At 40.5% G+C, this 21,575-nt stretch overlaps 2 protein-coding genes across 2 annotated transcripts; both read right to left on the bottom strand.

Moving 5' to 3' along the window:
* Window positions 1-2,334: 2,334 nt before the first annotated feature.
* On the bottom strand, window positions 2,335-4,756 carry LOC121766675 (5'-adenylylsulfate reductase-like 4). The gene is made up of 4 exons (XM_042162947.1): window positions 4,374-4,756; window positions 3,476-3,663; window positions 3,267-3,391; window positions 2,335-3,176 (listed from the first exon to the last, which is right to left on the bottom strand). The coding sequence occupies exons 1-4, from the start codon at window positions 4,575-4,577 to the stop codon at window positions 2,737-2,739; spliced, it is 957 nt and encodes a 318-aa protein (XP_042018881.1). The 5' UTR covers window positions 4,578-4,756; the 3' UTR covers window positions 2,335-2,736.
* A 6,104-nt stretch (window positions 4,757-10,860) lies between these two features.
* LOC121792855 lies at window positions 10,861-15,845 on the bottom strand. The gene is made up of 4 exons (XM_042190975.1): window positions 14,847-15,845; window positions 13,936-14,077; window positions 11,538-13,850; window positions 10,861-11,426 (listed from the first exon to the last, which is right to left on the bottom strand). The coding sequence occupies exons 1-4, from the start codon at window positions 15,785-15,787 to the stop codon at window positions 11,061-11,063; spliced, it is 3,762 nt and encodes a 1,253-aa protein (XP_042046909.1). The 5' UTR covers window positions 15,788-15,845; the 3' UTR covers window positions 10,861-11,060.
* Between the last annotated feature and the right edge of the window lie 5,730 nt (window positions 15,846-21,575).

Raw genomic sequence — 21,575 nt, 5'->3', positions numbered from 1 at the left:
CGTGGGGTATCCCCATGCGTACATTGCTAGTGGTCACGCCGCGGCTTGGACCCGCAGCATCAGCATCATCATTGGTCCAATCAGTCATTGCTGGACCTTCATCTTCGACAATCATGTTGTGCATGATAATACATGCGTACATGATGTCGGCGATGAGTCAACATACCACAGCCGTGTTGGACCCTTCACTGCCGCCCATCGAGCCTGGAGCACACCAAATGCTCGCTCCACATCCTTGCGCGCTGCCTCCTGACGAACCGCAAAATATATCTTATTTTCATCTGTTGGGCATCTGATCGTCTTCACAAAGACGGGCCACATAGGGTTTATCTCATCCGCCAAATAATAGCCCATATTGTGCTGATTGACGTTGGCGACGAAACTGACGGCCGGACCAACACCCATGCATTGGTCGTTGAAAAGGGGCGACAACTGGAGGATGTTGATGTCGTTGTTAAACCCGACTACTTTAAAATAGGCATGCCAAATCCACAGCATGTAGTCAGCTACCGCTTCAAGGATCATCGTGGGATTCTTGCCCTTGAAACCAGTAGTGTACATCCATTTCCAAGCAGCGGGGCAGTTCTTCCACTCCCAGTGCATACAATCTAGCTGCCTAACATTCTCGGAAACCCGTGCTGATTCCCGTGCATATCCAGCAGAGCCTGACAATCTTCGGGGGTAGGCTTCCGAAGATACCTATCTCCGAATATCTTCCTAACGCCCTGACAAAAATACTTCAGGCACTCGCGGGCAGTCGGGTCGCCGATGTGGAGGTACTCGTCGAACATGTCGGTCGCACCTCCATATGCGAACTGCCTGATTGCGGCAGTGGACTTCTGAATCGGCGTGTGGTCGGGTTTACCAGCCGCATCCTCCCGCACCCTGAAATACCCGTATAGACGCTCTAAAGCGCCCACGATACGCAGAAAGAGCGGGCGATGCATCCTAAAACGTCGCCGGAACATGTTCTCCCCATATCGTGGCTCCAGAGCGAAGTAATCCTCGTACAACCGACGGTGTGAAGCGAGGTGGTCCCGGGGTACTATAGATCGACGATGGATGGGTCGAGGTACCGTAGGCTTCAAGGCCGCTTGTTCATCCCTATCCGCTGCCTCCCGCACACGTGCATGAATCAGCCGCATCATGTGTTCATAATGCTCACCACTATCACTACCACTACCACTACCGCTACCAACCATTACAGATATATATAAAAGAAATTTAGAGAGAGAGAAACTTGTTAAAACAAGTGGTGCGAATGAAATGAAGTTCAACGAGCCGTATATATAGACTTTTAAACAAAAAAAATTATAAAAAAAATAAAAAATCAGGACGTCCGCACAGACGTCCGTCGTGTCTCCGCAATGGCGGACGTCCGTGCGGACGTCCCGATTTTTTAATTTTTTTTGTTTAAAAGTCTATATATACGGACGTCCGCGGAACTCCGGTGTCCGCAGTGGACGTCCGTATCCGTTGCGACCTTGCAGAATGGCGGACGTCCCGTGCGGACGTCTGGCACGCCAGTCGGACGTCCGCCGGGATGGGCGCCATTGTTGATGCTCTTATGGAGTATAAATTTATTATCGAATAAGTATTGTATTTTAGATTTTAATAATAATAATAATAATAATAATAATAATAATAATAATAATAATAATAATAATAATAATAATAATAATAATAATAATAATAATAATAATAATAATAATAAATACTCCCCCATCACACTTAAAATATCTTAAATGAGTATCAATCAGAAGGAGATTAGAAATTAAGCCAATTAATCACACAATTAAATGCTTTTATTATTTCTTTAAATTGAATTGAAAACGTGAAATGAAACGGAAACACTAGTAAAGGTGCAAAATACTAAAATCGACAAAGCTATCATCTATAAAGGTGTTATACTCTGACTTTCACATAAAAATTTGTATTTATGGAAAGATTATTCTGCTTTATAAACAATGATGTTAATAGAACTCATTAATGATATAATTATTGCTACTTTTCGTTTTTAAAATAGCAAGATATGATTCGTAATGTCTTTAGCTTTAATCAGTTACCAATTGGGTTGACAATTATATTGATTTTTTGGGAATAAATTTCAAAAGAGCGAATGTAGAATATGTAGTTGGTATTAGTCAAAATTAACCGAACTGGAAAGATGATTATGATATTTTATTCTCTCGAATTTATGCTGAGATTGATTCAAATTTTGAGTATAGTATTACCTAAAAAACATAAATATATAAATTAAAAAACTTAACCCCTCCATATTCACTACTACCTCCATCTTCGTTCATCTAAAGAGAAACTAAAAAATTGAAAGAATACAAAAAGATGGAATTCGAAACTTGATGCTGCAGAAATAAAGGAAGCTACACAAATTGAAGCTAAAGATATAACAATACTTCAGGGTTGGTGAAACAAAATCAGCACTAGGTTACAAGAACACGAGATATGTGGCGCCATGCAGCGCCTGAAACACCTACCTAAAGCATTCGATAAAGAATAGATGCGCGGGCCAGCATCAGCAAGCACTGAACCTCGATTATGGTTGTGAGGGTACCACGTTGTTGTTGCTGTTCCTGATTATAAGGCTTAATTGGGCGTTCGTCCAGTAAAGACCTTGTTTAGGCATGTGTAGCTCAAATTTCGATGACACTATGAGACATCTTCGTCTGCTTGAAAAGCTGCTATCAAGAAATGTACATAGACAGAGGTCAGTGGAGATTACTGAGCATTGCTATGGCTTGAGCTAGCATCCCCGAACGAGACAGTTGCTAGAGACTTGGAAGCCCAAGCTTTGGCGTTCTTAGCTCCTTCTTGCAGATTGCTTTTCTTGCCCGGCTCGTTCAGAGATTTGAACAGCTGTAAGAGTCGATTTATGTGGACTACAGAATGCTCCCACAAGCTACTGAAGCTAGCGTTTATGATGTACCTCCTCCAAGCCAACTGACCGTATCTGTGTAATGTTGGGAAAGTGCAGTAAAGCAACCTCATGATCACAAAAATGGTAGCTAAGGCCAAATATGTTTCCTGCTGCAGTAAATTCTCGGGTGATCGGGCCCAAGGGAAAGGGCACATCTCCTGGTGAGTATTGTGCCTTTCGTCGGATCCTGAACATCCAATCTTCTCCAGATACACTGGATCAGCAGATGATGTCTTCAAGCCTGAATTTTTGAGACAGGGTTTCAAGGTTCAGTTCTCCAAGCTAACTAGATTTATATAGACAATATTAGAGACTTCATTGATAACCTTACCCGTAACATCACCATAAAAAGCAATTAGAGATTCCAGAGTGCGAGAGCCCTGATATCGCATGCGCATGGTAGAGTTTAGAAGTATCAAGGTTGGGAACCCATAAACTCCATATTTTGACAGAATGCTGAAAAAAGACATAATTTTCTTTTAAATTAGTCGTCCTAGAATGTCATAAGGAACATAAGAATGAAGGTGTTGATAATCTAACCTTGGCCTGACTGATGATTCTTTGATTGCAAAGTGAGGGATTGAAGGATATATCGAAGACAAAACGGAAAGCTTTGGCCTAAATGTTCCAGAGAAAGGACACCTAGCCGAGTAAAAGAGGACAGAAGCATAGTCATTTTCGTTTTTGTGGACCATATGCAGTGCCTTCTGCAATGCAACCTCATTCCCCTTCAAAGTGGAATTCATTGTTACAGTAGGGCCCTTGATAAACGAGAAATACAAGCATACGCCAACTCAAGCAGTTGAGTTAAGGTCAAAATGAAATAATGCAATTCTTTGTTAGATTCTCAAGTAAAGGGATCGTTCGTGACATATATTCTCCATACTAGTGATATTGCACACACCCCAAGAACACTAAACTTTCTTTGCAAGTGAAATTTCCAAACTGAACATTCATCTTCTTCAACCTCTCACTATTCCCAAGTGATAACCTTCATAATAATCTAGATGCTAGTTCTTTCTTAACACCATTAAATCTTCATATAGTATTGATATGCACATACTTATCAATTCAAGACGCAGCTACCTACTACTATAAATTACTGTATTATATATGAAGTTATAATCGCATATCAAAATCAAATGCACCAAAAAATTGGATCATGGTAAATTCTCCAAATATTCTTAAATCACTCAGTCAAATAAACTAGAGCAAGAGCTAAAAAATCCTGTGAAAAAGCTTTCAGCTTTCTTCACTAAATTCACAAACCCTATCCCACGAATCAAAGAGCTTCGGCGGTCCTCAGTGATCAACCAGTGACCGCGAAAATAAACACTGTGTATCTCACATAAACTTCTCAGAACAATTCAATTGCGTATACACAGAAAACAATTTCACATAAAACCCCAAAATAAACAAAAATTGAAAATGATTATACCTCAATCACGCCGACAGGGTGAGAAAATCGGTCGCGACTAATGTAACAAACATCGCTCCGGGGAGCGAAGAACGAGTCTTTGAGGGAGTCTAACACACACAGGGGCCGCGACGGAGACCTATCGGCGTCGGCGCAGGTTAGCCTCCCGATGAGAAGAAACACCGTCAGTCCAGCAAGCTCGAGAATCCGGTGCAGATCCTCCATTTTCGGAATCGATTAATCAAAACAATCAGGGTTTGAAGAACCGATTTGAGGAGGTAGAAGACGGGGGGAGTGGTGGTGAAGAAGGAACTAACACCTTGGTTTCAGCTTCTCGCCTTCTTTCTACCTCTCTTCGTCTTCGCTATCGCCTATTTTAATATTTTTGCCATTTTCATTTTTTTATATTTTTAGATATTTTAAAAGTTAGAACTTTGAAATATCCGTTATCATAGGGGGGGATTAAATTAATGAAAATAAAATACTATTGGCAGTCACGTGTCAACTTCTTATACTCCAATGGAAATAAAATATCATGTATTATGACGTGAGCAATGATATTAAGGTTTTTATAAGAGCATTCACTATGGGGCCGATCAATTGAGCTATGATCGGCTCCCCCATCGGCCCCTCATTGTGGAAGAGGAGCCGATCATCGGCATTTCCACCATCACCCCAAAGAGCCGTTGTATCGGCTTTGGCCAATCTCATAGGGCCTTTGATCAGCCCTTCATTGTGGAGATAGAGTCGATCATCGGCCCTGTCATCAAATTTATCCCTCTATATATACCTCCATACGACATTATTCACATTCAACGATCTTCTCACTTTATACTTTTTTTCTAGGTTTTTATCTATTTTTTATTGGTTACTTTTTTGTATTTTTTTAAAATATAGGGGTTTTAATTAAGTATGTTTCTATAATTTATTTGTCTTGAATTTATTTGTCTCACTTTATACTTCCGATTCTCGGCGATTTTGAGCGATTTTCCAGTATATTACGGTTAGTTTTCCTCAATCTTTCAATATTCCTCCCTTAGTCATTGTTTATTGCATATTTTGTGAAGGTTTTTGGTCATTTTGTTAATTAGGGTTTATGAAGAAATTGTTCAATTAGTCCGATGATTTGCTGTTTTTTTAATTGTAACTGGTTTTTATTGATGATATGCAAGCAATTGATTCTATATGTTTGTGAAATTCATCCAATTATTGAAGTTGTGAAATTCAACCAATTAGTTAAAGATGATTATTGAAAAAGAGGGGTAAAGATGATTATTGAAAAAGTGGGACTTTGATGTTGTTGTTTTCTTGTGAAATTATGGTTTGTAAGAATTATACAATTGTCATTTACTGTTAGAGTGCTTGTGAAATTCAAGGTTTTTGTAAGAATTATGCTAAAAAAATATTGTTCGGGTGCTTGTTTGAGTACGAATTGAGGGATTGAAATTGATTGATTGGTTGTGCTATGTATACTATTGTGTTGCATTAACTTGAATATGATGTTTGTAATTATTGTTTTGTGAATATGTTGTTAGATTATATGGAAACTTCAAGTTCTAGAGGGCAGTTGTTATATGGACATGAAGATCCGTCAGTGCTATATCTTCAGAAAAAACACATATCACATAAAATTGAAAGATGGCACAACACATCTTTTCAAAGTTTGTCGGACGAAAAGTAAGATATGTGATGTGGATATTCATGTCAATGTGAGGTATTGGCTTAACATCTTTGGTTTCCAAGGCGTGATGGATTGTGGGAAGTCCATGAAGGTCGACAACGAGCTTATCACTGCTTTGGTTGAGCGTTGGAGGCCTGAGACGCACACTTTCCATCTACCAGTTGGAGAGGCAACTGTGACCTTAGAAGATGTGCAAGTCCTGTGGGGCTTGAGAGCGGACGGTCGTGCTTTCACAGGCCATGATCATCGTGTCAAATATACCGATTGGCCCAGCAAGTGGCGAGATTTGTTGGGATGGATACCCAATACAGAAGCAGAGACAAAGCAAGGCGGTATGCTGATTAGGGCTGGCAATTTTTGACACGACACGATAACACGACACGAACCGGCACGAAATTAATGGGTTTAAGTCAGAGCTTACGGGTCGACCCGTTAAGGACACGAAAATTTCGTGCCGTGTTCGTGTCAGGTTCGTGTTATCCATTAAGAAATAATATTATAATTTAATTCTTATTATTTTCATTTTTGTTGAATTTTGTTGGATTTTTGTTGGATTTTTTACTAAGAAATTATTGATGTTTTTATGTTTAGATCAGATTTTGTAATTAGCAATTGGATGTTTTTAATAGGTTTAACCGTTATCAGGTCGTGTTGTTATCGAGTCGTTATCGTGTCATCTCATGTACGTGTTGTTATCGTGTCGTGTTGACCCGAAGTGGTTCGTGTCGTTTGTGTCGTGTTCGTGTCTGAGGGTAGCGGGTCGTGTTCGTGTTCGTGTTTGGTGTTTTCTTAACGGGTCATGTTCGTGTTTGTTGTTATCGTGTCGTGTCGTTATCGTGTCGACACGATAACGACCCGACACGCACGATTTGCCACCCCTAATGCTGATGACTGCTCTGATCAGTCAAACGAGGATACCTTTGGGTGATGACCTACCTGATTATGTGTACATCCAAAGGACACGTATCCATGCCCTAATCTTGTTAGGAGGACTCATTCTACCAGACACCATGGGGTGTAAGGTTCCTTTTATGTGGCTGAATGCATTTGAGAATCCGAACGAGGTGCACAATATTAGTTAGGGAAGTGCGGCTTTGTCGTACCTGTATCATTATCTGTATGAGGCTTCCATTGATAAAAGGAAAGAGTTGGGCGGGCCTATGATGCTTCTGCAGCTATGGGCGTGGGAAAGAATGCTCACATTGAGGTCGTCGTTCGTAGTAGCGCTCGTGCACGAGCCGTATACGCCATGTGGCGCCAGGTGATATATTTAAACATTTATTTGTTTATGTAACTTAGGTTCTTTTTTACATCAATTTTTTTATAGGTGGAAAGGAACTACGCAAATAGGAAATGCTCCTAGATTTTCGGTGGAGCATTACTGTGATCAAATATCCTTGATTAAACCTGGCCAGGTGAATTTTATTTTTATGTTGACTTCATTTATGAATTTATTATGAAGTTAATTTGGCGTTTGCATTGTTGGTTTGTAGTTTCTGTGGACGCCATATGCAGATTGCATACTGCCTGACTACTGCAATGATGTGAATGGATGCTCCATGTGTGACACTTATTTAGTGTTTTGGGCCTATGTCGAGGCGCATGAGGCTGGACGAGTGCACAGACAATTCAATCGGTACCAGAAGATTCCTCAATCGGTCAAAAACGCTGATCATTTGGGTAAAAATGATCGGCGTGGTAAGAAGAGTAATGATTGGGAAAAGACACATAAGTTCTTCACTGGGGAGTGGGACATGGGGTATGAAAGGTTTCAGGCAACCGTAGACGACAACGATGTCCATGAACATTCCATTGAGTCGGGGATATATGGCGTGGTATAACAGGATTACTGTAACGTACCTAACTCAACCTGTGGGGGTACAGTCAACTGCTGGGATGAACGAGTCGGCTTCTTCGATGAGATACTTGTAAGTTTGTTATATTAAACTATATGCTTTCATGTGTTATAGATTGTTTCGTATTGATGTCTTTATGATTTTTTTTTATCTAGGTTGAGGCTATGCAGCAGATTTGGCATTTGACTACTGACCAAGAAATGGACCCAAGAATGCGACAAGTTCGAGAAATCTCTAGGCAGGTCCTTCAGTCTACAAACAACGCTGAAATACACCCCATCGTCGTATAAGTCATTTTGAAAGGATGTAATGTTATGTATCTTTTGTGAACTTGTTTTTTTATTATTATTTATTGATGTTTTGATACATGATTAACAGGTTTATGGTAACATATTTTAAGATGAATTGTTGCGAATTTTTTAAAAAATAATCCACAACTGTCAGCAAAAATATAAGAAATGTCAAAGCTAGGCTATATTCGTAGAATATGCTCAGGAAATGTTGAAACTAATATAAGAATTAATTAAATAAATAAATACATATATTTATATAAACAAAGGTTTTCAAGTTACTTTGCTCTTTTTGTGGCTATTGAACTTAATTATCTTTTTTTGGCAATCCTCATCTAGACATTTTATTTTTGCTTACTTTTCAATGCTTTTCAAAGGGATCAACAATAACTTCACATCTATTTTGTGATAGCATAAATTCTAGAAACTCAAATTACAATCAACTTGAAACTCAAATAAAAGTTCAAGTTCACAATTATAGAAACACAAGGGACAATGGCTACATCTTTATAACAAGTTTGCAAAAATATTTCAACCACATCATCACCCGAATTCAGTATCCAAATGCCAAAAATCATAAATAAGTAAATCAAAGGAAATCTCATATGAGCTAGTTGCATAGTTTTATTTCTATATATATACTTGTGAGTCGAGAAAGAATACATAAATTAATAATTTTAATTAAAATAATTTATTAATATTTAAAAAATCTAAATTTTAGATTTAATTTTATAAAATTAAATCTAATATTTAAAAAATGAAACAAAATGAAGGATAGCAAAGGAAAGAAGAAGATAATTTTGAAATAATATATTAAAATAATATCAAATTGAAAAAATAAAAAAATGTAAAAAGACGTAATTGCCCAGCTACCCAAAAGGGCATTTTCGGGTGAAAAAAGGGCAAAAGGACCGATTTTAAAATAAACTATTAGTCCAGGGACTACTATAGATATTTTTGAAATTCAGAGACTTTAAGCGAGATAAACCTATAGTTCATAGACCATTTTTGTAGTCCACTCTAACTAAAATCGGTTTTTAATTTAAAAAACCGATTAAAAAAATTCAACTTCCCAAAAAAAATATATCCATTTTTTAACATTTTCCATCATATTTAAAAAAAAAAAAATTTCCCCCAAAAAATACACATTTTCATCTATAAATACCCCACTTTCACACCCAAAAATTCACCCCACACTACACAATTCTCATCTACACTCTCTAATTTCCATTCTCATTCTCATTCTCATCTTCATTCTCTCATATTCATTCTCAATCTTTCTTCCACTCCTACAACATAACAATGTCCGGCCAAGGCGATGGCCCCCCGCCCTCCCACGGTTGGAACCCCGAATGGTTCGGTTCACAACCGTTTCCTAGTCCGGAAATGGAATATTCGGCCCCTCCTCAAACCCAAAGTTTGGGCGTTCCGGGTGGCTACCAGCCATACCCAATCGACGACCAAGGTGCCCCCGAAGGGCGATACGGGTGGACACCGGAGCCTAGGTCGACCGCCCCCTCCCAAACTCCGACTCCTCCTACTCGCGGTGTCCGCACACCGTACACTCCGGCGGAGATGGATAAATTGTTCACGGCGTACTTGGAAATCTCCGAAGATCCGGTGGTTGGCACGAACCAATCCGGCGATCACTTTTGGTAGCGCATCGCTCGCCGGTACAATGAAAACCGGCCGCCGGGAACAATTGAGCGCAACGAGAGTATGGTGCGCAACGCCATCTACCGAGCCAACGATGAAATTGGCAAGTTCAATGGCTATTTCCTCCAGGTAGAGCGTAATGCGGGGAGCGGCCGGAGCGAGGTTGACATCATCACTGCCGCGTTGAGCACCTACCAATCCATGAACTACAAGTCGTTCAAGTACCTCAACGTTTGGCAGGAGACGCGGACGCACCCGAAGTATATGGGAGGCGTAACATCCTTCTCTAGCGGCTCCTCCAAACGGTCAAGGTCGGTATCCCTATCCGACGCCGGCTCCGAAGAAGTGGCTAGCCAACTCGTCGGAGCTAACTTGGGTAGCCCCGACGCTTGCCCGAGCGGTTCCCAATGCCGACCGCAAGGAAGGAAAAAGGCGGCGGCCAACCGCCGTCGAGCCGCGGCTGCAACCGCCGATGCTCCAGTTCCCGCTCCCGTTCCCGTTTCATATGCGCCACCTCCACCCCCCACCAACTCGTTGTGGCAGCTTTTGGCCCAACTCAATATGGCCGATAGGTCCACTATGACTCTCTCGCAACTTCGATCGCACGAGGCCATGATATTGGGCCTCCAAAGACAATTGGGGGTAGTGCCGCCGCCGGATGAGTAGTCGTCCACGGGGGTATTTTTAGCTTTTAATTATGTAATTTTTAATTTTTTAGGAGTTTAATTATGTAATTTTTTATTTTTAGGTATTTTTAGTATTTTAATTATGTAATTTTTAATTTTTAAGATTTTAATTATGTCTTTTTTATTTTATTTGTAATTTGTAATATTTATTGTGGTTTTTTAATGAATTTTAATTTTATGGAAATGTTTTTGTTTAATTAAATTTTAAATTGAATTGTGCTCGTCCTTGCGGAAGAGCACAACACTGTTGTGCTCTTCCCAGAGAGCAGGCAGAAAAAGTGGGGTCGGGCCCACAACCGTGCTCGCTGGCAAGAGCACGGTTGTGGGTGCTCTTATGAATTGAATTGATAAAAAAACATCTACTATCTGTTAAAAAAAACATGTACAGCCATATCTACTGATTCATTCTAAAACTAACCAAAATTCCAAAAATCTTTCTATAATAATCCTGCAACGAATAGGTTACCTATTGTCATTATACTTGGAGTTGCAAAAGAATTCACAGAGGAAGGCGGTGCTGGAAGGGAGATCGGGGTGCACTAGAGCACATTGAAATGTCCCGGGATTCTCGAACTGCAAGATGGACAGATAGTGCCAATTGCACCTGTCTGTACTCCTGCTTCAACGTGCTCGTTCAAGAATACGTTCCTGCACCAAACGCAAATGGACGTGGCCTGACTAATATGGGATGCATTTGGCATTAAAGCATCCTTTCCCAACCAAAATGAAGGATCCATCTCTTGTTCCATATTTGTACCATATGGGAAATTCTTGGCTTCTCCGGGTAACGAGTTTACACGTTGCTCACTCATGAAACTGTATTCGACGGGTTGGGCTCTAACTGGCCTCATCATGTCACTTTGAATACCATAGTTGTGATCCACACCAAATGAGCTTTCTTGCCCCTGCACAGAAAGCAAGTTGACAAAAGCATGAGCATAGCAAAACAAGAAAGATTTCCTTTTACGATTAATGTGTCCATCTAATATCACAAAAATAAAGATTTCTGAAGGTACCGTAGTTGGTGCAAGGCCAAAAGTTGGAAAAAAGCTAGAAGATTGAATGTGTGGGGTTGAATTAGCATCATAACAACCTCCAAACACATTATCAGGACCATTTCTCCAAGAACCATCAGCTGCAGCACACTCACTGGTTTGCAAGCTGCCATTCCCAAAACCAACCATAAAGTTCTGGCTAGAAGTTCTTACCTCATTTCCTCTGGTCCCGTCCCAGTCCCTTCCCCCCTGAACCACATTAAAACTATTGCCAGGTTCATTTGTTGTGTCATTGAAGGATATATTAGAATATCCAAAAGGTCTGGCTTGTTCCATGTCAGCAGCTATGTTACTACTCAGGATACTTGAATGAGTTGGATTGCCATATGTTTTAGGGCCAGCGGCCTCGATGTTAAAGCTATTTCCTCGATAGCTTTCCTGTTCAACCCTATTCGACTCTGCACACATATCTGTCTGAAGACTACCAAAAGAAAGGCTTAGCTCATGCTTACCAGCAATCTCGATTCCATTGAGTTCAGAAGGATTAGCAGTAGAGTAAACCTTATCAGACGTAAATGCCCCATTTGATACTTCTGAAATACCAGACTGATTGAGTAATATACCTTCAGATGGATCCTGTCTGTGCTCTTTCATAGTATCATTGAACATCGTAATCATATTATCTTCTGCAGATAACTGCTTATCAGTTGTAGATATAAAAGGAGAGCACACTCCAAGTCTTGTATCCTGGTTAGCTCCTGTAATGGAATTGGAACTTACTATAGCAGAGCTGCTGCTGAAAAGGTCACTAGATTGACCACTCCCAAAATTTTGGAGACAATCAAATTCGGGCATTTTTGTCTCCCTTCCACAAACTCCACCATCATTATTTTCATAATGATATGTGTTTTTATCATTAGCAGCTAAATGACTTTTAGACATGCCGTGCACCCCTGGCACGTCCAAAAGATGAGTGAATACCTCAGAGAAATCTTTATTGGTCGCATCTTCTTGCCTATTCCAAGTTTGAATATTTGAATCCATTCCATATTGCAGTTCCTCATGCATGTTCACACCTTCATTATTCGCCTTGGAACTGTCATTCTCATACTTACTGAAACTAAGTGTATCACCGACTTTACATGTAACTGCAGAGCAGGGAATATTGTCTTCTTTAGATGCTTTTCCATTATCAGCTATGGGCATACTGATGTTAGGACCTTTCTCAAGTTTAGATGCCTCTGGTCCAGAAGTTATACTCTCGGTGGTAGCAATGTCCTTACAAGGCAAGATTTCCAAATCAGTCTTACTAACTGCTAAATTCTTATCCTGCAGTCCTTGACCTTGAGTCCCAAAAAGAGATAATACAGATTCATTCAATCCAAGACTCTGAGGATCAAAGTTGAGCTCCATTGTCTTTTGATTGCTATCATTTCTTCTATGCTGATTATCATTCACCACTGGACATTCTTCCATATGATCATTAGAATCTAATAAACATTTAGATGCCATACTTTGCATGGGGTTATCAGTAGATACAGAATTCTCGATCACACTGACAGTCATATCCTTATCTGCAGCGCCATTTTGAGACAAAGTTGATTCCATCATCATCACCCCTTGCATCATGGAACCATCTTTACTGATTTCAGCAGCAGAATCATTCAGGCATGCGTCGTTATGCGAACTTTTATTCTCATTGCTAGTGAAGAGAACCTCCGGAACTGACGAATGATTTGTTTCAGTGACTGTGTCAGTAGCTTTATCCATCCCTCTAATGTTCCTACTGCCATCTTCTAACTCTCCGAAATGGCCATGAATTTTATCATGATTTGAGCAAATAGTTGGCCCATTATTTGTGATAGTGTTACAAACATCCATCGCATTATGAGACTTTGATGATCCTTCCACTGCATTATCTTGAGTAGGATATACATTGACAGAAGTGGGATAAACAGACTGAGAAAACTCTCCAACCAGCTTAGGTTGGAATCTCACATGGGTACCAACATGACCATTGTACCGATGCCGTTCACTAAATGTCTTATGACAGAATTGGCACTCATACTTTCCATCCTTAATAATAACTCCATCAGTAATGCGAACAATGTTTTTGTTTTTCCGGTGAAGCGATGATTGGTGGTTCAAGAATTCATCTTTGTCTTTGAAAGTTATATTGCACTTGTGGCAACATAGACTCTCTCCTATTCTATCCTCCGAAGCATTCCCCACATTTACTGTAACTAGGATTTCAGGATTAGCAGTTACCAAATCCAAAGGAGGTGATGGTGCATGAGAGAAGGTTTCAATTTCATAATCATCTTCTACAACGAGCTGCAAAATTAGTCACGTCCACCGTGAACAAATTTATAAGGAGAGAAGATGGGACAGATAAAAGGAATAAAAACAGATAACTTACTGGGACAGTAGTCAATTTATCAGCATCATTAACGATGTCATTATATTGGACAAAGGTGCATGGATTTGTATCTTGCATGCCATGAAGAGAGAGCAAATATGATGATACTCCCTTGCATGTAACAAAATGCAGTCCACTGGGGCTGAAATGAACAACATATGATAAACTTACTCAATAAGCACATGAAAAAGGGAATTGATTTAAATGGTTTTAGTTAAAATCACAGAATTTTAAAAATGAATTGCCACTTCAAGCAAACAGGTTAGTAGTGCCACAGTAAGCATGGGTAGGTCACACTGTCACACCACTATAAAGGTTTTAAGTATGAGAAAAAATTAGTATTGAAAAATGACTTTTCTGAAGAACTTGAACAGAAGGTACTGTCAGATGTCAATAAATTAGTTCCCAAATTACTGAGACCATAAAACTAATAACTTAACATCCCAAAAAAGAGTATCATCAATCGACAAAGGAATCATATGAGTTTATCTTCAACACACCGAACTCAACAAATGCAATGATATGCTTCACAAAAATTTCATAGGTAAGTATTAACAATTTGTAAATATTCCAATCAATGCTCCCCCAAAAAGAACCACATGTTACTGTGGCAAGTCTTTTCTGAGCCATTTATAGGATGCAACAAGCCTAGAATCAAATAGTAGTATATGAAATACCTCACTCTCTGCAAATGTCATGAATTTCACAACACTGGAGATGGAAGTTCCTAGAAGTGGAAAGACAGTAAGAGATCACGTGAATCAAATAATACTGACAGTTACCCCAGATTCGTAGTAAGGCTATTAACAACAAAATTTACCATGATGATATCACTTTTTCCTTCATAAATCCAGTTAATAGCGAAGCACAACACATGGAAATGCAATGTAAATAAATAAAGAAAGGGGAACCTTATGTAGCGACGGCAATAGAGCCATACATTGCCATTTTTCTTCTTGACAGAGAGCGAAAGCTTCCAACCAACCGGCAGCTTCGATCCGAACTCATTAGCATCAACAATCCTCTTCTTCTTCCTCCTACTTCCCCACCTTCCATACAATCCCGTCAAAAACCCTAACAATTCCTCTTCTGTTCGCATTCCATCCGTCCTCCGCCGAATCTCCTCCCGATAAGGATGCTCCGAGGCGCCCAACGCCGCCAAATCCACGGCCACTCCGTCGCTATTCAACACTTCTCTGTCTTTTTCGTCCGCATTGTCACGCGGAATGAATTCACTAAGCGATGGCATTGGCAATTGCAACGTATCCGCATAGCTGCCGTCAATTACACTAACTTCCACGGCCTTGCGGGGCCGGCCGCGCTTCCGTTTAACTCCGATAGAGGGGAAATTAACCGGGGGCGGAGACGGCGGGGATGAAAATTGCTGCGGCGGCAGCGAATTTAGGTATTCTATTTTCACCGGGAATAAATCGGCGGGATCCATGTCCGCGACGAAGAATTGCTTCAGGAGATTGATGATTTGGTGATTCTCGACGTTTTCCGGATCGGTTTTAGTGTTGATGGAGCCATAGGCGGCGGCGGGGGAGCGGAGATGGGGCGTGCGGGAGCGAGGAGTGGCGGCGGACGGGGAATCGGTGGGGGCGAGGCGGAGGCGGGAGTAGGTCTGCTTTCTGGAGCCAGCGGACTCGTTGAAGACGGAGCGGTCGATGATTGGGATAACGACGTCGTCGCGGCGGTTGGGGTCGGCGGCGGAGGAGGAGCAGCGGGAGAGGGAATAGAGCTCCGATTGGGAGAGGAGACGGAGATCCACAATGGGAATTGAATCCAATCGGAGTAATCCGCCGTCTGTAGTGCTTGCGGCGGCGCCGGAATCGACGGTGGCGGAAGCCATAGGAAGCGACGGAGTGTGGAAGTTGGTATGGGGTTTAATTGTGGGAATAGCTGATGAGTTTAAATTTACTTTTTCAACCCACAGCTGATGAGTTTAAATTTACTTTTTCAACCTTTCAAATTTTTAAAATAAAATACACACTAACCCTAAAATAAATTAAACATGTTTACCTTGTTAATTACCAAAAAAAATTTAATTCAATTACAATGAAATTGCTAAAAAAAATACTGACTCATCTTTTCAAAAATTTGAATCAACTAAAAGCCCTATAATTGAGTACTCCATATAAGGGCATCCACAATGGGACGCCCGATGGCACGCTCGATGCGTGCCATCGTCCGCCCCATTGTGGGTGCCCGCCATCGTCCGCGCCCTACGCCCACGTCCGATGCATCGTCCGCGCCATCAGACGCCCCATTGCGGGATCGGGGGACGATGGCACGCGTTTTTTATTTTTTTTTTCTATTTAAACCTTGTTTCTCATTCACTTGTTCATACGAGCATCTCGTCTCTCTCGTTTCGCTCATCTCTCACATTTCTACCTATCTCACATACCAAAATGAACCACGACAATGACACCACTAGTTCTAGCTCCTCGGTGTCGGGTAGTTCGCACTCGGAGACCTCGGCAGCCTTAGATGCAGCCGTTGAAGAGGCCATGGCGGAATGCTTACTCGAACTGCAGCGCGAGGAGGTGGCGGCGGCGGAGCAGATCCGCATGCCTATTCGACGTCGGACGTCTGTGAGAGGGCCGGCTCGTCTTTGGTTCAAGGAAATCATCGCCGACGTCATGTATGCGTGCATTATCATGCACAACATGATAGTCGAGCATGAAGGTGGGAGCATCACCAAGTGGAACGATGATGACGGTGCATCTAGCTAGTCCAGCACGGCGACCGAGCCCCCCGTTAGAGGATTGCCGTCTGGCTTCGACGAGGTTCTAGCTAGACATGCCTCAATGCGCAACCAACAAGACCATGCGCAACTCATGAACGACATGATTGAAGAAGTGTGGGCCCGTAACCGCCGTCGTTGAGTTTGCGTATTTTTTTAATTCGTATTGTAATGTATTAATTTTTATATATGAAATGAAGTTTTTTCCCAATTTTTTGTTATTTAAATATTCAAATAAAATAAAATGCATAAGGCGCGTCATAAGTTGCGTCTTAGGGCGCCCCATTACAGATGGGGGTAGGAGGATAAAATTGCTGACGTGGCGCGCCATAGGGCGCTCCTTAGGGCGCCACATTTTGGATGCAAAGCACTTGTAAATTGTAACACAATCATTTTTATGGCGTGCGACGGCATGAGTGTTGAAAACGCACTTCAAAAAACTTAATTTGGAAGTGATTGATTTGAAAATGAATTCAGTAGTGTTGAAAAGGTCTGTTGATATGAACAAAACGCACCTTAGTCGAGCTACTTCTACTTGCTTGCAAATTATGATTCAGTTTAGATATTTTAAAATATTACTATAATTTAAATAAATAGGTTACATTTAATATTATTAAAACTGATTATAAATTTGTAGCGCATAGTTGTGATTGAAATTTTATAGTTGAATTGAATTATTGATTTTTGTAGCTGAATTTGAGATGTTTGTTGTGGTATATGAATAGCAAAAGCTTGATTAAAAATTTAGGGTTGGGTAGTGAATGTTTTAATGCACCCAGAAAAATCTTATAATTTGGAGTAAGTTTCTCGTATTTAATACTCCATTATACTAAGAGTGTGCAAGTTGTGTGAATGGTCACAATTCACAAATTATTTAAAATATTTTATAAACACTAATACTCCCTCCTTTCGTAAAAGATAGTCTCATTTGTGAACAACACGAATTTTTATTGGAAATTGGTAAAATAAAAGAAATGATAGAAAAAATAGATAAAGTAGATGAAGAAAAAGAGAAAAAGTAAGAAAAATAGGAGAAAAAATTTATATTTTTGAATTGGGACTTTATTTCTTGAACACTCCAAAATAATAAAAAGAAATTATTTTTTTGGATGGAGGAAGTATACTATACCAATTATAATTTGAAAAAAATTATGCACAAACCATGCGTGTACAAAGCCTCGAATTATTTAAGATTTTATTTGAGTAAGAGCAACGAATTTATTGAACACTTGTTCTCTGTTAATTTTTATTTTATTTTTTTCCGATAATTATTTCTATTATCTTATTAAAATATTACAAGGCTAAATTGATTTACGAGATACTTATCATATAATGGATGCTTAAGTATAAAATTCTAAATTGGAAAACAATATATTACTAATATTAAAATTATAAACTTAAAATACAATCCAATAGACAATATAAGAACTATGTACTATATTTCAGTCAACACTTGAACAAGGAGTGCTCACTCTCACCTTATTACTTGCACATTTGATTTTCGGATTGTCCCAAACAATTTACATTATTTATATTTTAAGTAAAATTATGATATTTAATTAAGATATCAGAGTTAATTAAGTATTTTCGTATTAAGTGCTGCCTTGTTACACTGAAAATTCTAATTTTATTACACTAATTACTCATGTTTAAATTTACATTGTCAAAATAAAAAGTGCGAGTAGCCTTAAACGGAGGGAGTATTGAATACTTTTAATATTATCAAAATACACCAATGTGTACTATACCAATAATTATGAGTAGTGAAGTCTAGTAATGTATTTTGTATCCCATTGATTCACTCTTTGTCCAAATGTCAAGAAGATGTGTAATGTGTTAGATTAAATTTATCATAACAAAACGATATCATTCGAATAATTTAGTTTTGAATCATACTCGAATCTAATCAGGGACGGATCTATATGGCATTCACAAGGGGCAATTGCCCCACCTAAAAAAAAATTCATATATGCTATTTATAATAATTAATTTTAAATTTTTTTAAATTTTCTTATTTTTGCCCCTTCTTAATGTATTAAAATATCTCTATGTATATTTTTGCCCCACCCATGTAGACTTCGTGGCTACGTCCCTGAATCTAATGTTGCAATCAATAATTCGTGTTATAGCAAAACATTATTTGTAGTAGTAGAAGATTATGAATGATCAGAAATTAACTCAATTTTAGGCCCTTCACATCTGAAATGGGACATATGGCTCTTGGAATCGGCTAAGGCTTCAGAGCCGAGCCGAGCCGAGCCGAGCTGAGTTTGAGACGGCGCCTAATCGTACCCCGGCAGGTAGTTGGTACGGATATTTAATATGATGACATGGCGATGTGGAGCATTTAAATTAGAAGTAACTAATTTGTCGACTTTCACATTTCGTTAATTACGTGAATTTGTTTCCTTTGTCCTCTCTTTTCATTTCTATCTTTGCATGTGACATTAGTGGCAAACTGCATTGGCGGACACACAGCTAAGGGAGCCAAGGGAGGAAGTACCTAAGGGCATCAGTAACCCCGTCCCCATTTCCGGCCCCAAGTCCCCTCCACGTCATCATTCCTCTACAGTTGCGGCCCAGGCCCCAACTGCTGTAACCCTGCAGGCCGCAACTCGGGCCGCAACTAATAAATGACACTATTCACAACTCCAACCTATTTAACTCGAAAACGCAATTCGTTGAACAATTGAAACCGGGAAAATGCATTGTTCATTCGAAATTAACATTACATTACTAGACGAAGCAAATTTAAAATACAAGAAACCCGGGCCACGACTACTACTTCTTCATTTGGGCGCGAAGGTAGGCGATCATCTCACGGTGCAACTCGAGCTCCTCGTCCGACATCTTCGATGTATCCCTCGCTGTCAACTCCGTCAGCTGGCTCATCCGCCATGTAATATTCATCTCCGACAAAGTGTCGGACATCTTATCCAGAGACGGATTGGTCGGCGGTGGCACCATAGCGGAGTTGCTCGCAGCTGCCTTCCCCTTTGCTTTCCTCTTGGCCGCCTTTGTTCCTGTCGGGCGGCTCTGAATGCTAGGAGAGGAGTAGAAGACATCGTCGTCTGTCACGTTGAGGTCGATCGCCGGACCTCCTTCGCTCGAAGAGTAGTTTCCGGAGGCGGAAACTTTGGTTCTCTTCGCCGCCCCAGTTGCCGCCGGCTCAGCACCGCTGGTGTACTTCGGGCTCTTCTCGACAAGCTTCCAAACTTCGAAGTACTTGAAGGTCTTCTTCCCGTCAGTGAAGAACGCTTCCTTTGCCTTCTCGACGAGGTCCGCCTCGCTGTGCCCGCTCGGCCACATACGGACTACGTTGGCCCACTTTCCGTTCCACTTGCTCATATCCGCCTGGACCCGGCCCCAATGCTTGCGCAGCTTCACGTAGCTACGCTCGCTCGACCCTTCCGGACGGCCAGTGTTATATTTCTGCGCAATCCGCTCCCAAAAAGCCTTGCCAGTCTGCTGGTTGCCGATGATAGGATCCTCGGAGACGTCGATGTAGTTCCTCGCAAGCCACATTGTCTCGGGCGGAGTGTACTTCTTCGGCCCATCCTCCTCCCCGACCTTCTCCTTTCCCCCCTCTTGAGCGGGCTCCATCTCACTGACCTCGAACTCGTAGGTGTTGACCGGCGATGTAATGTCGCCGTTGCTACCGACTCCCGGACTAGGCTGTGTCTGCGATGGTTGCGATGACGGTATGTACCAATTGTTCGAGTTAACGAACTCCTCCATCTCACGTTGATCGCTGTTGAACCAATCCATTGGCGCCGAAACAAAGGGTATAATAGAGTATTGAAATGGAACGCGGGATTGAAATGGATGGAACGCAAGCTCGTATTTATAGACATCGAATTTAAAAAAAAATACAAAATTGGATTTGCGTCCCGGCCCGAAGACCGTGTAACGCTGGGCCGGGACGCGGGACTTGCGGCCCGTCACCGTGCAACCCTGTCCCGGGCCGGGACGCGGGACGCTCCCCAGGCCGGTCACGCGTCACCGGGACGGGCCTGAGCCGTGCCGCCCTTCCGTGTAATGCATGGGACGGGCCGGGACTCGCGAGATGCGGCCCGGCCCCTTGCGTTACGCATGCTCTAAGCCCTCCCCCAATTTCTTTTTTTTTTATATAAATATTTTGCACTTTAAAAAGTTTAGAAATTTCTGAAAAAATGTCTTCAGCCCTCACCAAACATGAAGTCTAAAATGTGAAGAACTGAATAAGGAGGGGCTGAAATTTGAAATTGAAGATGAAAGTTTAGAAAAAAATGACTGTCGTTCCTACTTCATGAAGAAGATGAGATAACAAAGAATAATTGAATTAATATAATAATTATTAAATTGACAAATGTCAAGTCCCCTACCTATAGGCTAGGCCTATATCACGTGTTCTACTTTTGTTAGTAATTTTAGGGTATTAAACACAATATAATTATTTTACTTCAATTTAAGTTCAAATGTTTATATTGGAAAGGTTATTCAACTTCGCCCTTATTTATTAAGCTTTATTAGTAATATTTCCTTCTTGGTATATTTTAATCTATAAATTATACTCCTTTAGTCCATAATTAATTGGCGTAAAATTTCTTTTTCGGACTTCCACGATTAATTGTCTTATTTACTCCCCCCGTCCCATAAAAATATACATTTTTTTTTTCTTTTTAGTCCGTCCCACAAGAATATGCACTTTTTAATTTTGAAAAAAAATTTATCTCTAATGAAGTGTGACTCATTCTCTTATAACAATACTTTAATTAATTTTTCTTTATATCTCTCTCTTAACCAATTGTACATTAAAACTCGTGCCCAATTAAAAATGCATATTTTTGTGGGACGAAGGGAGTACATTTTATTACTGTTGATAATGATTTTCATGTTCCACTAGCCCATTTCA

This window comes from Salvia splendens, chromosome 2 (genome assembly GCF_004379255.2).
Source record: "Salvia splendens isolate huo1 chromosome 2, SspV2, whole genome shotgun sequence".
In the NCBI taxonomy this organism is placed as follows: Eukaryota; Viridiplantae; Streptophyta; class Magnoliopsida; order Lamiales; family Lamiaceae; genus Salvia; species Salvia splendens.
This window is presented reverse-complemented; position numbering and strand designations above follow the sequence as displayed.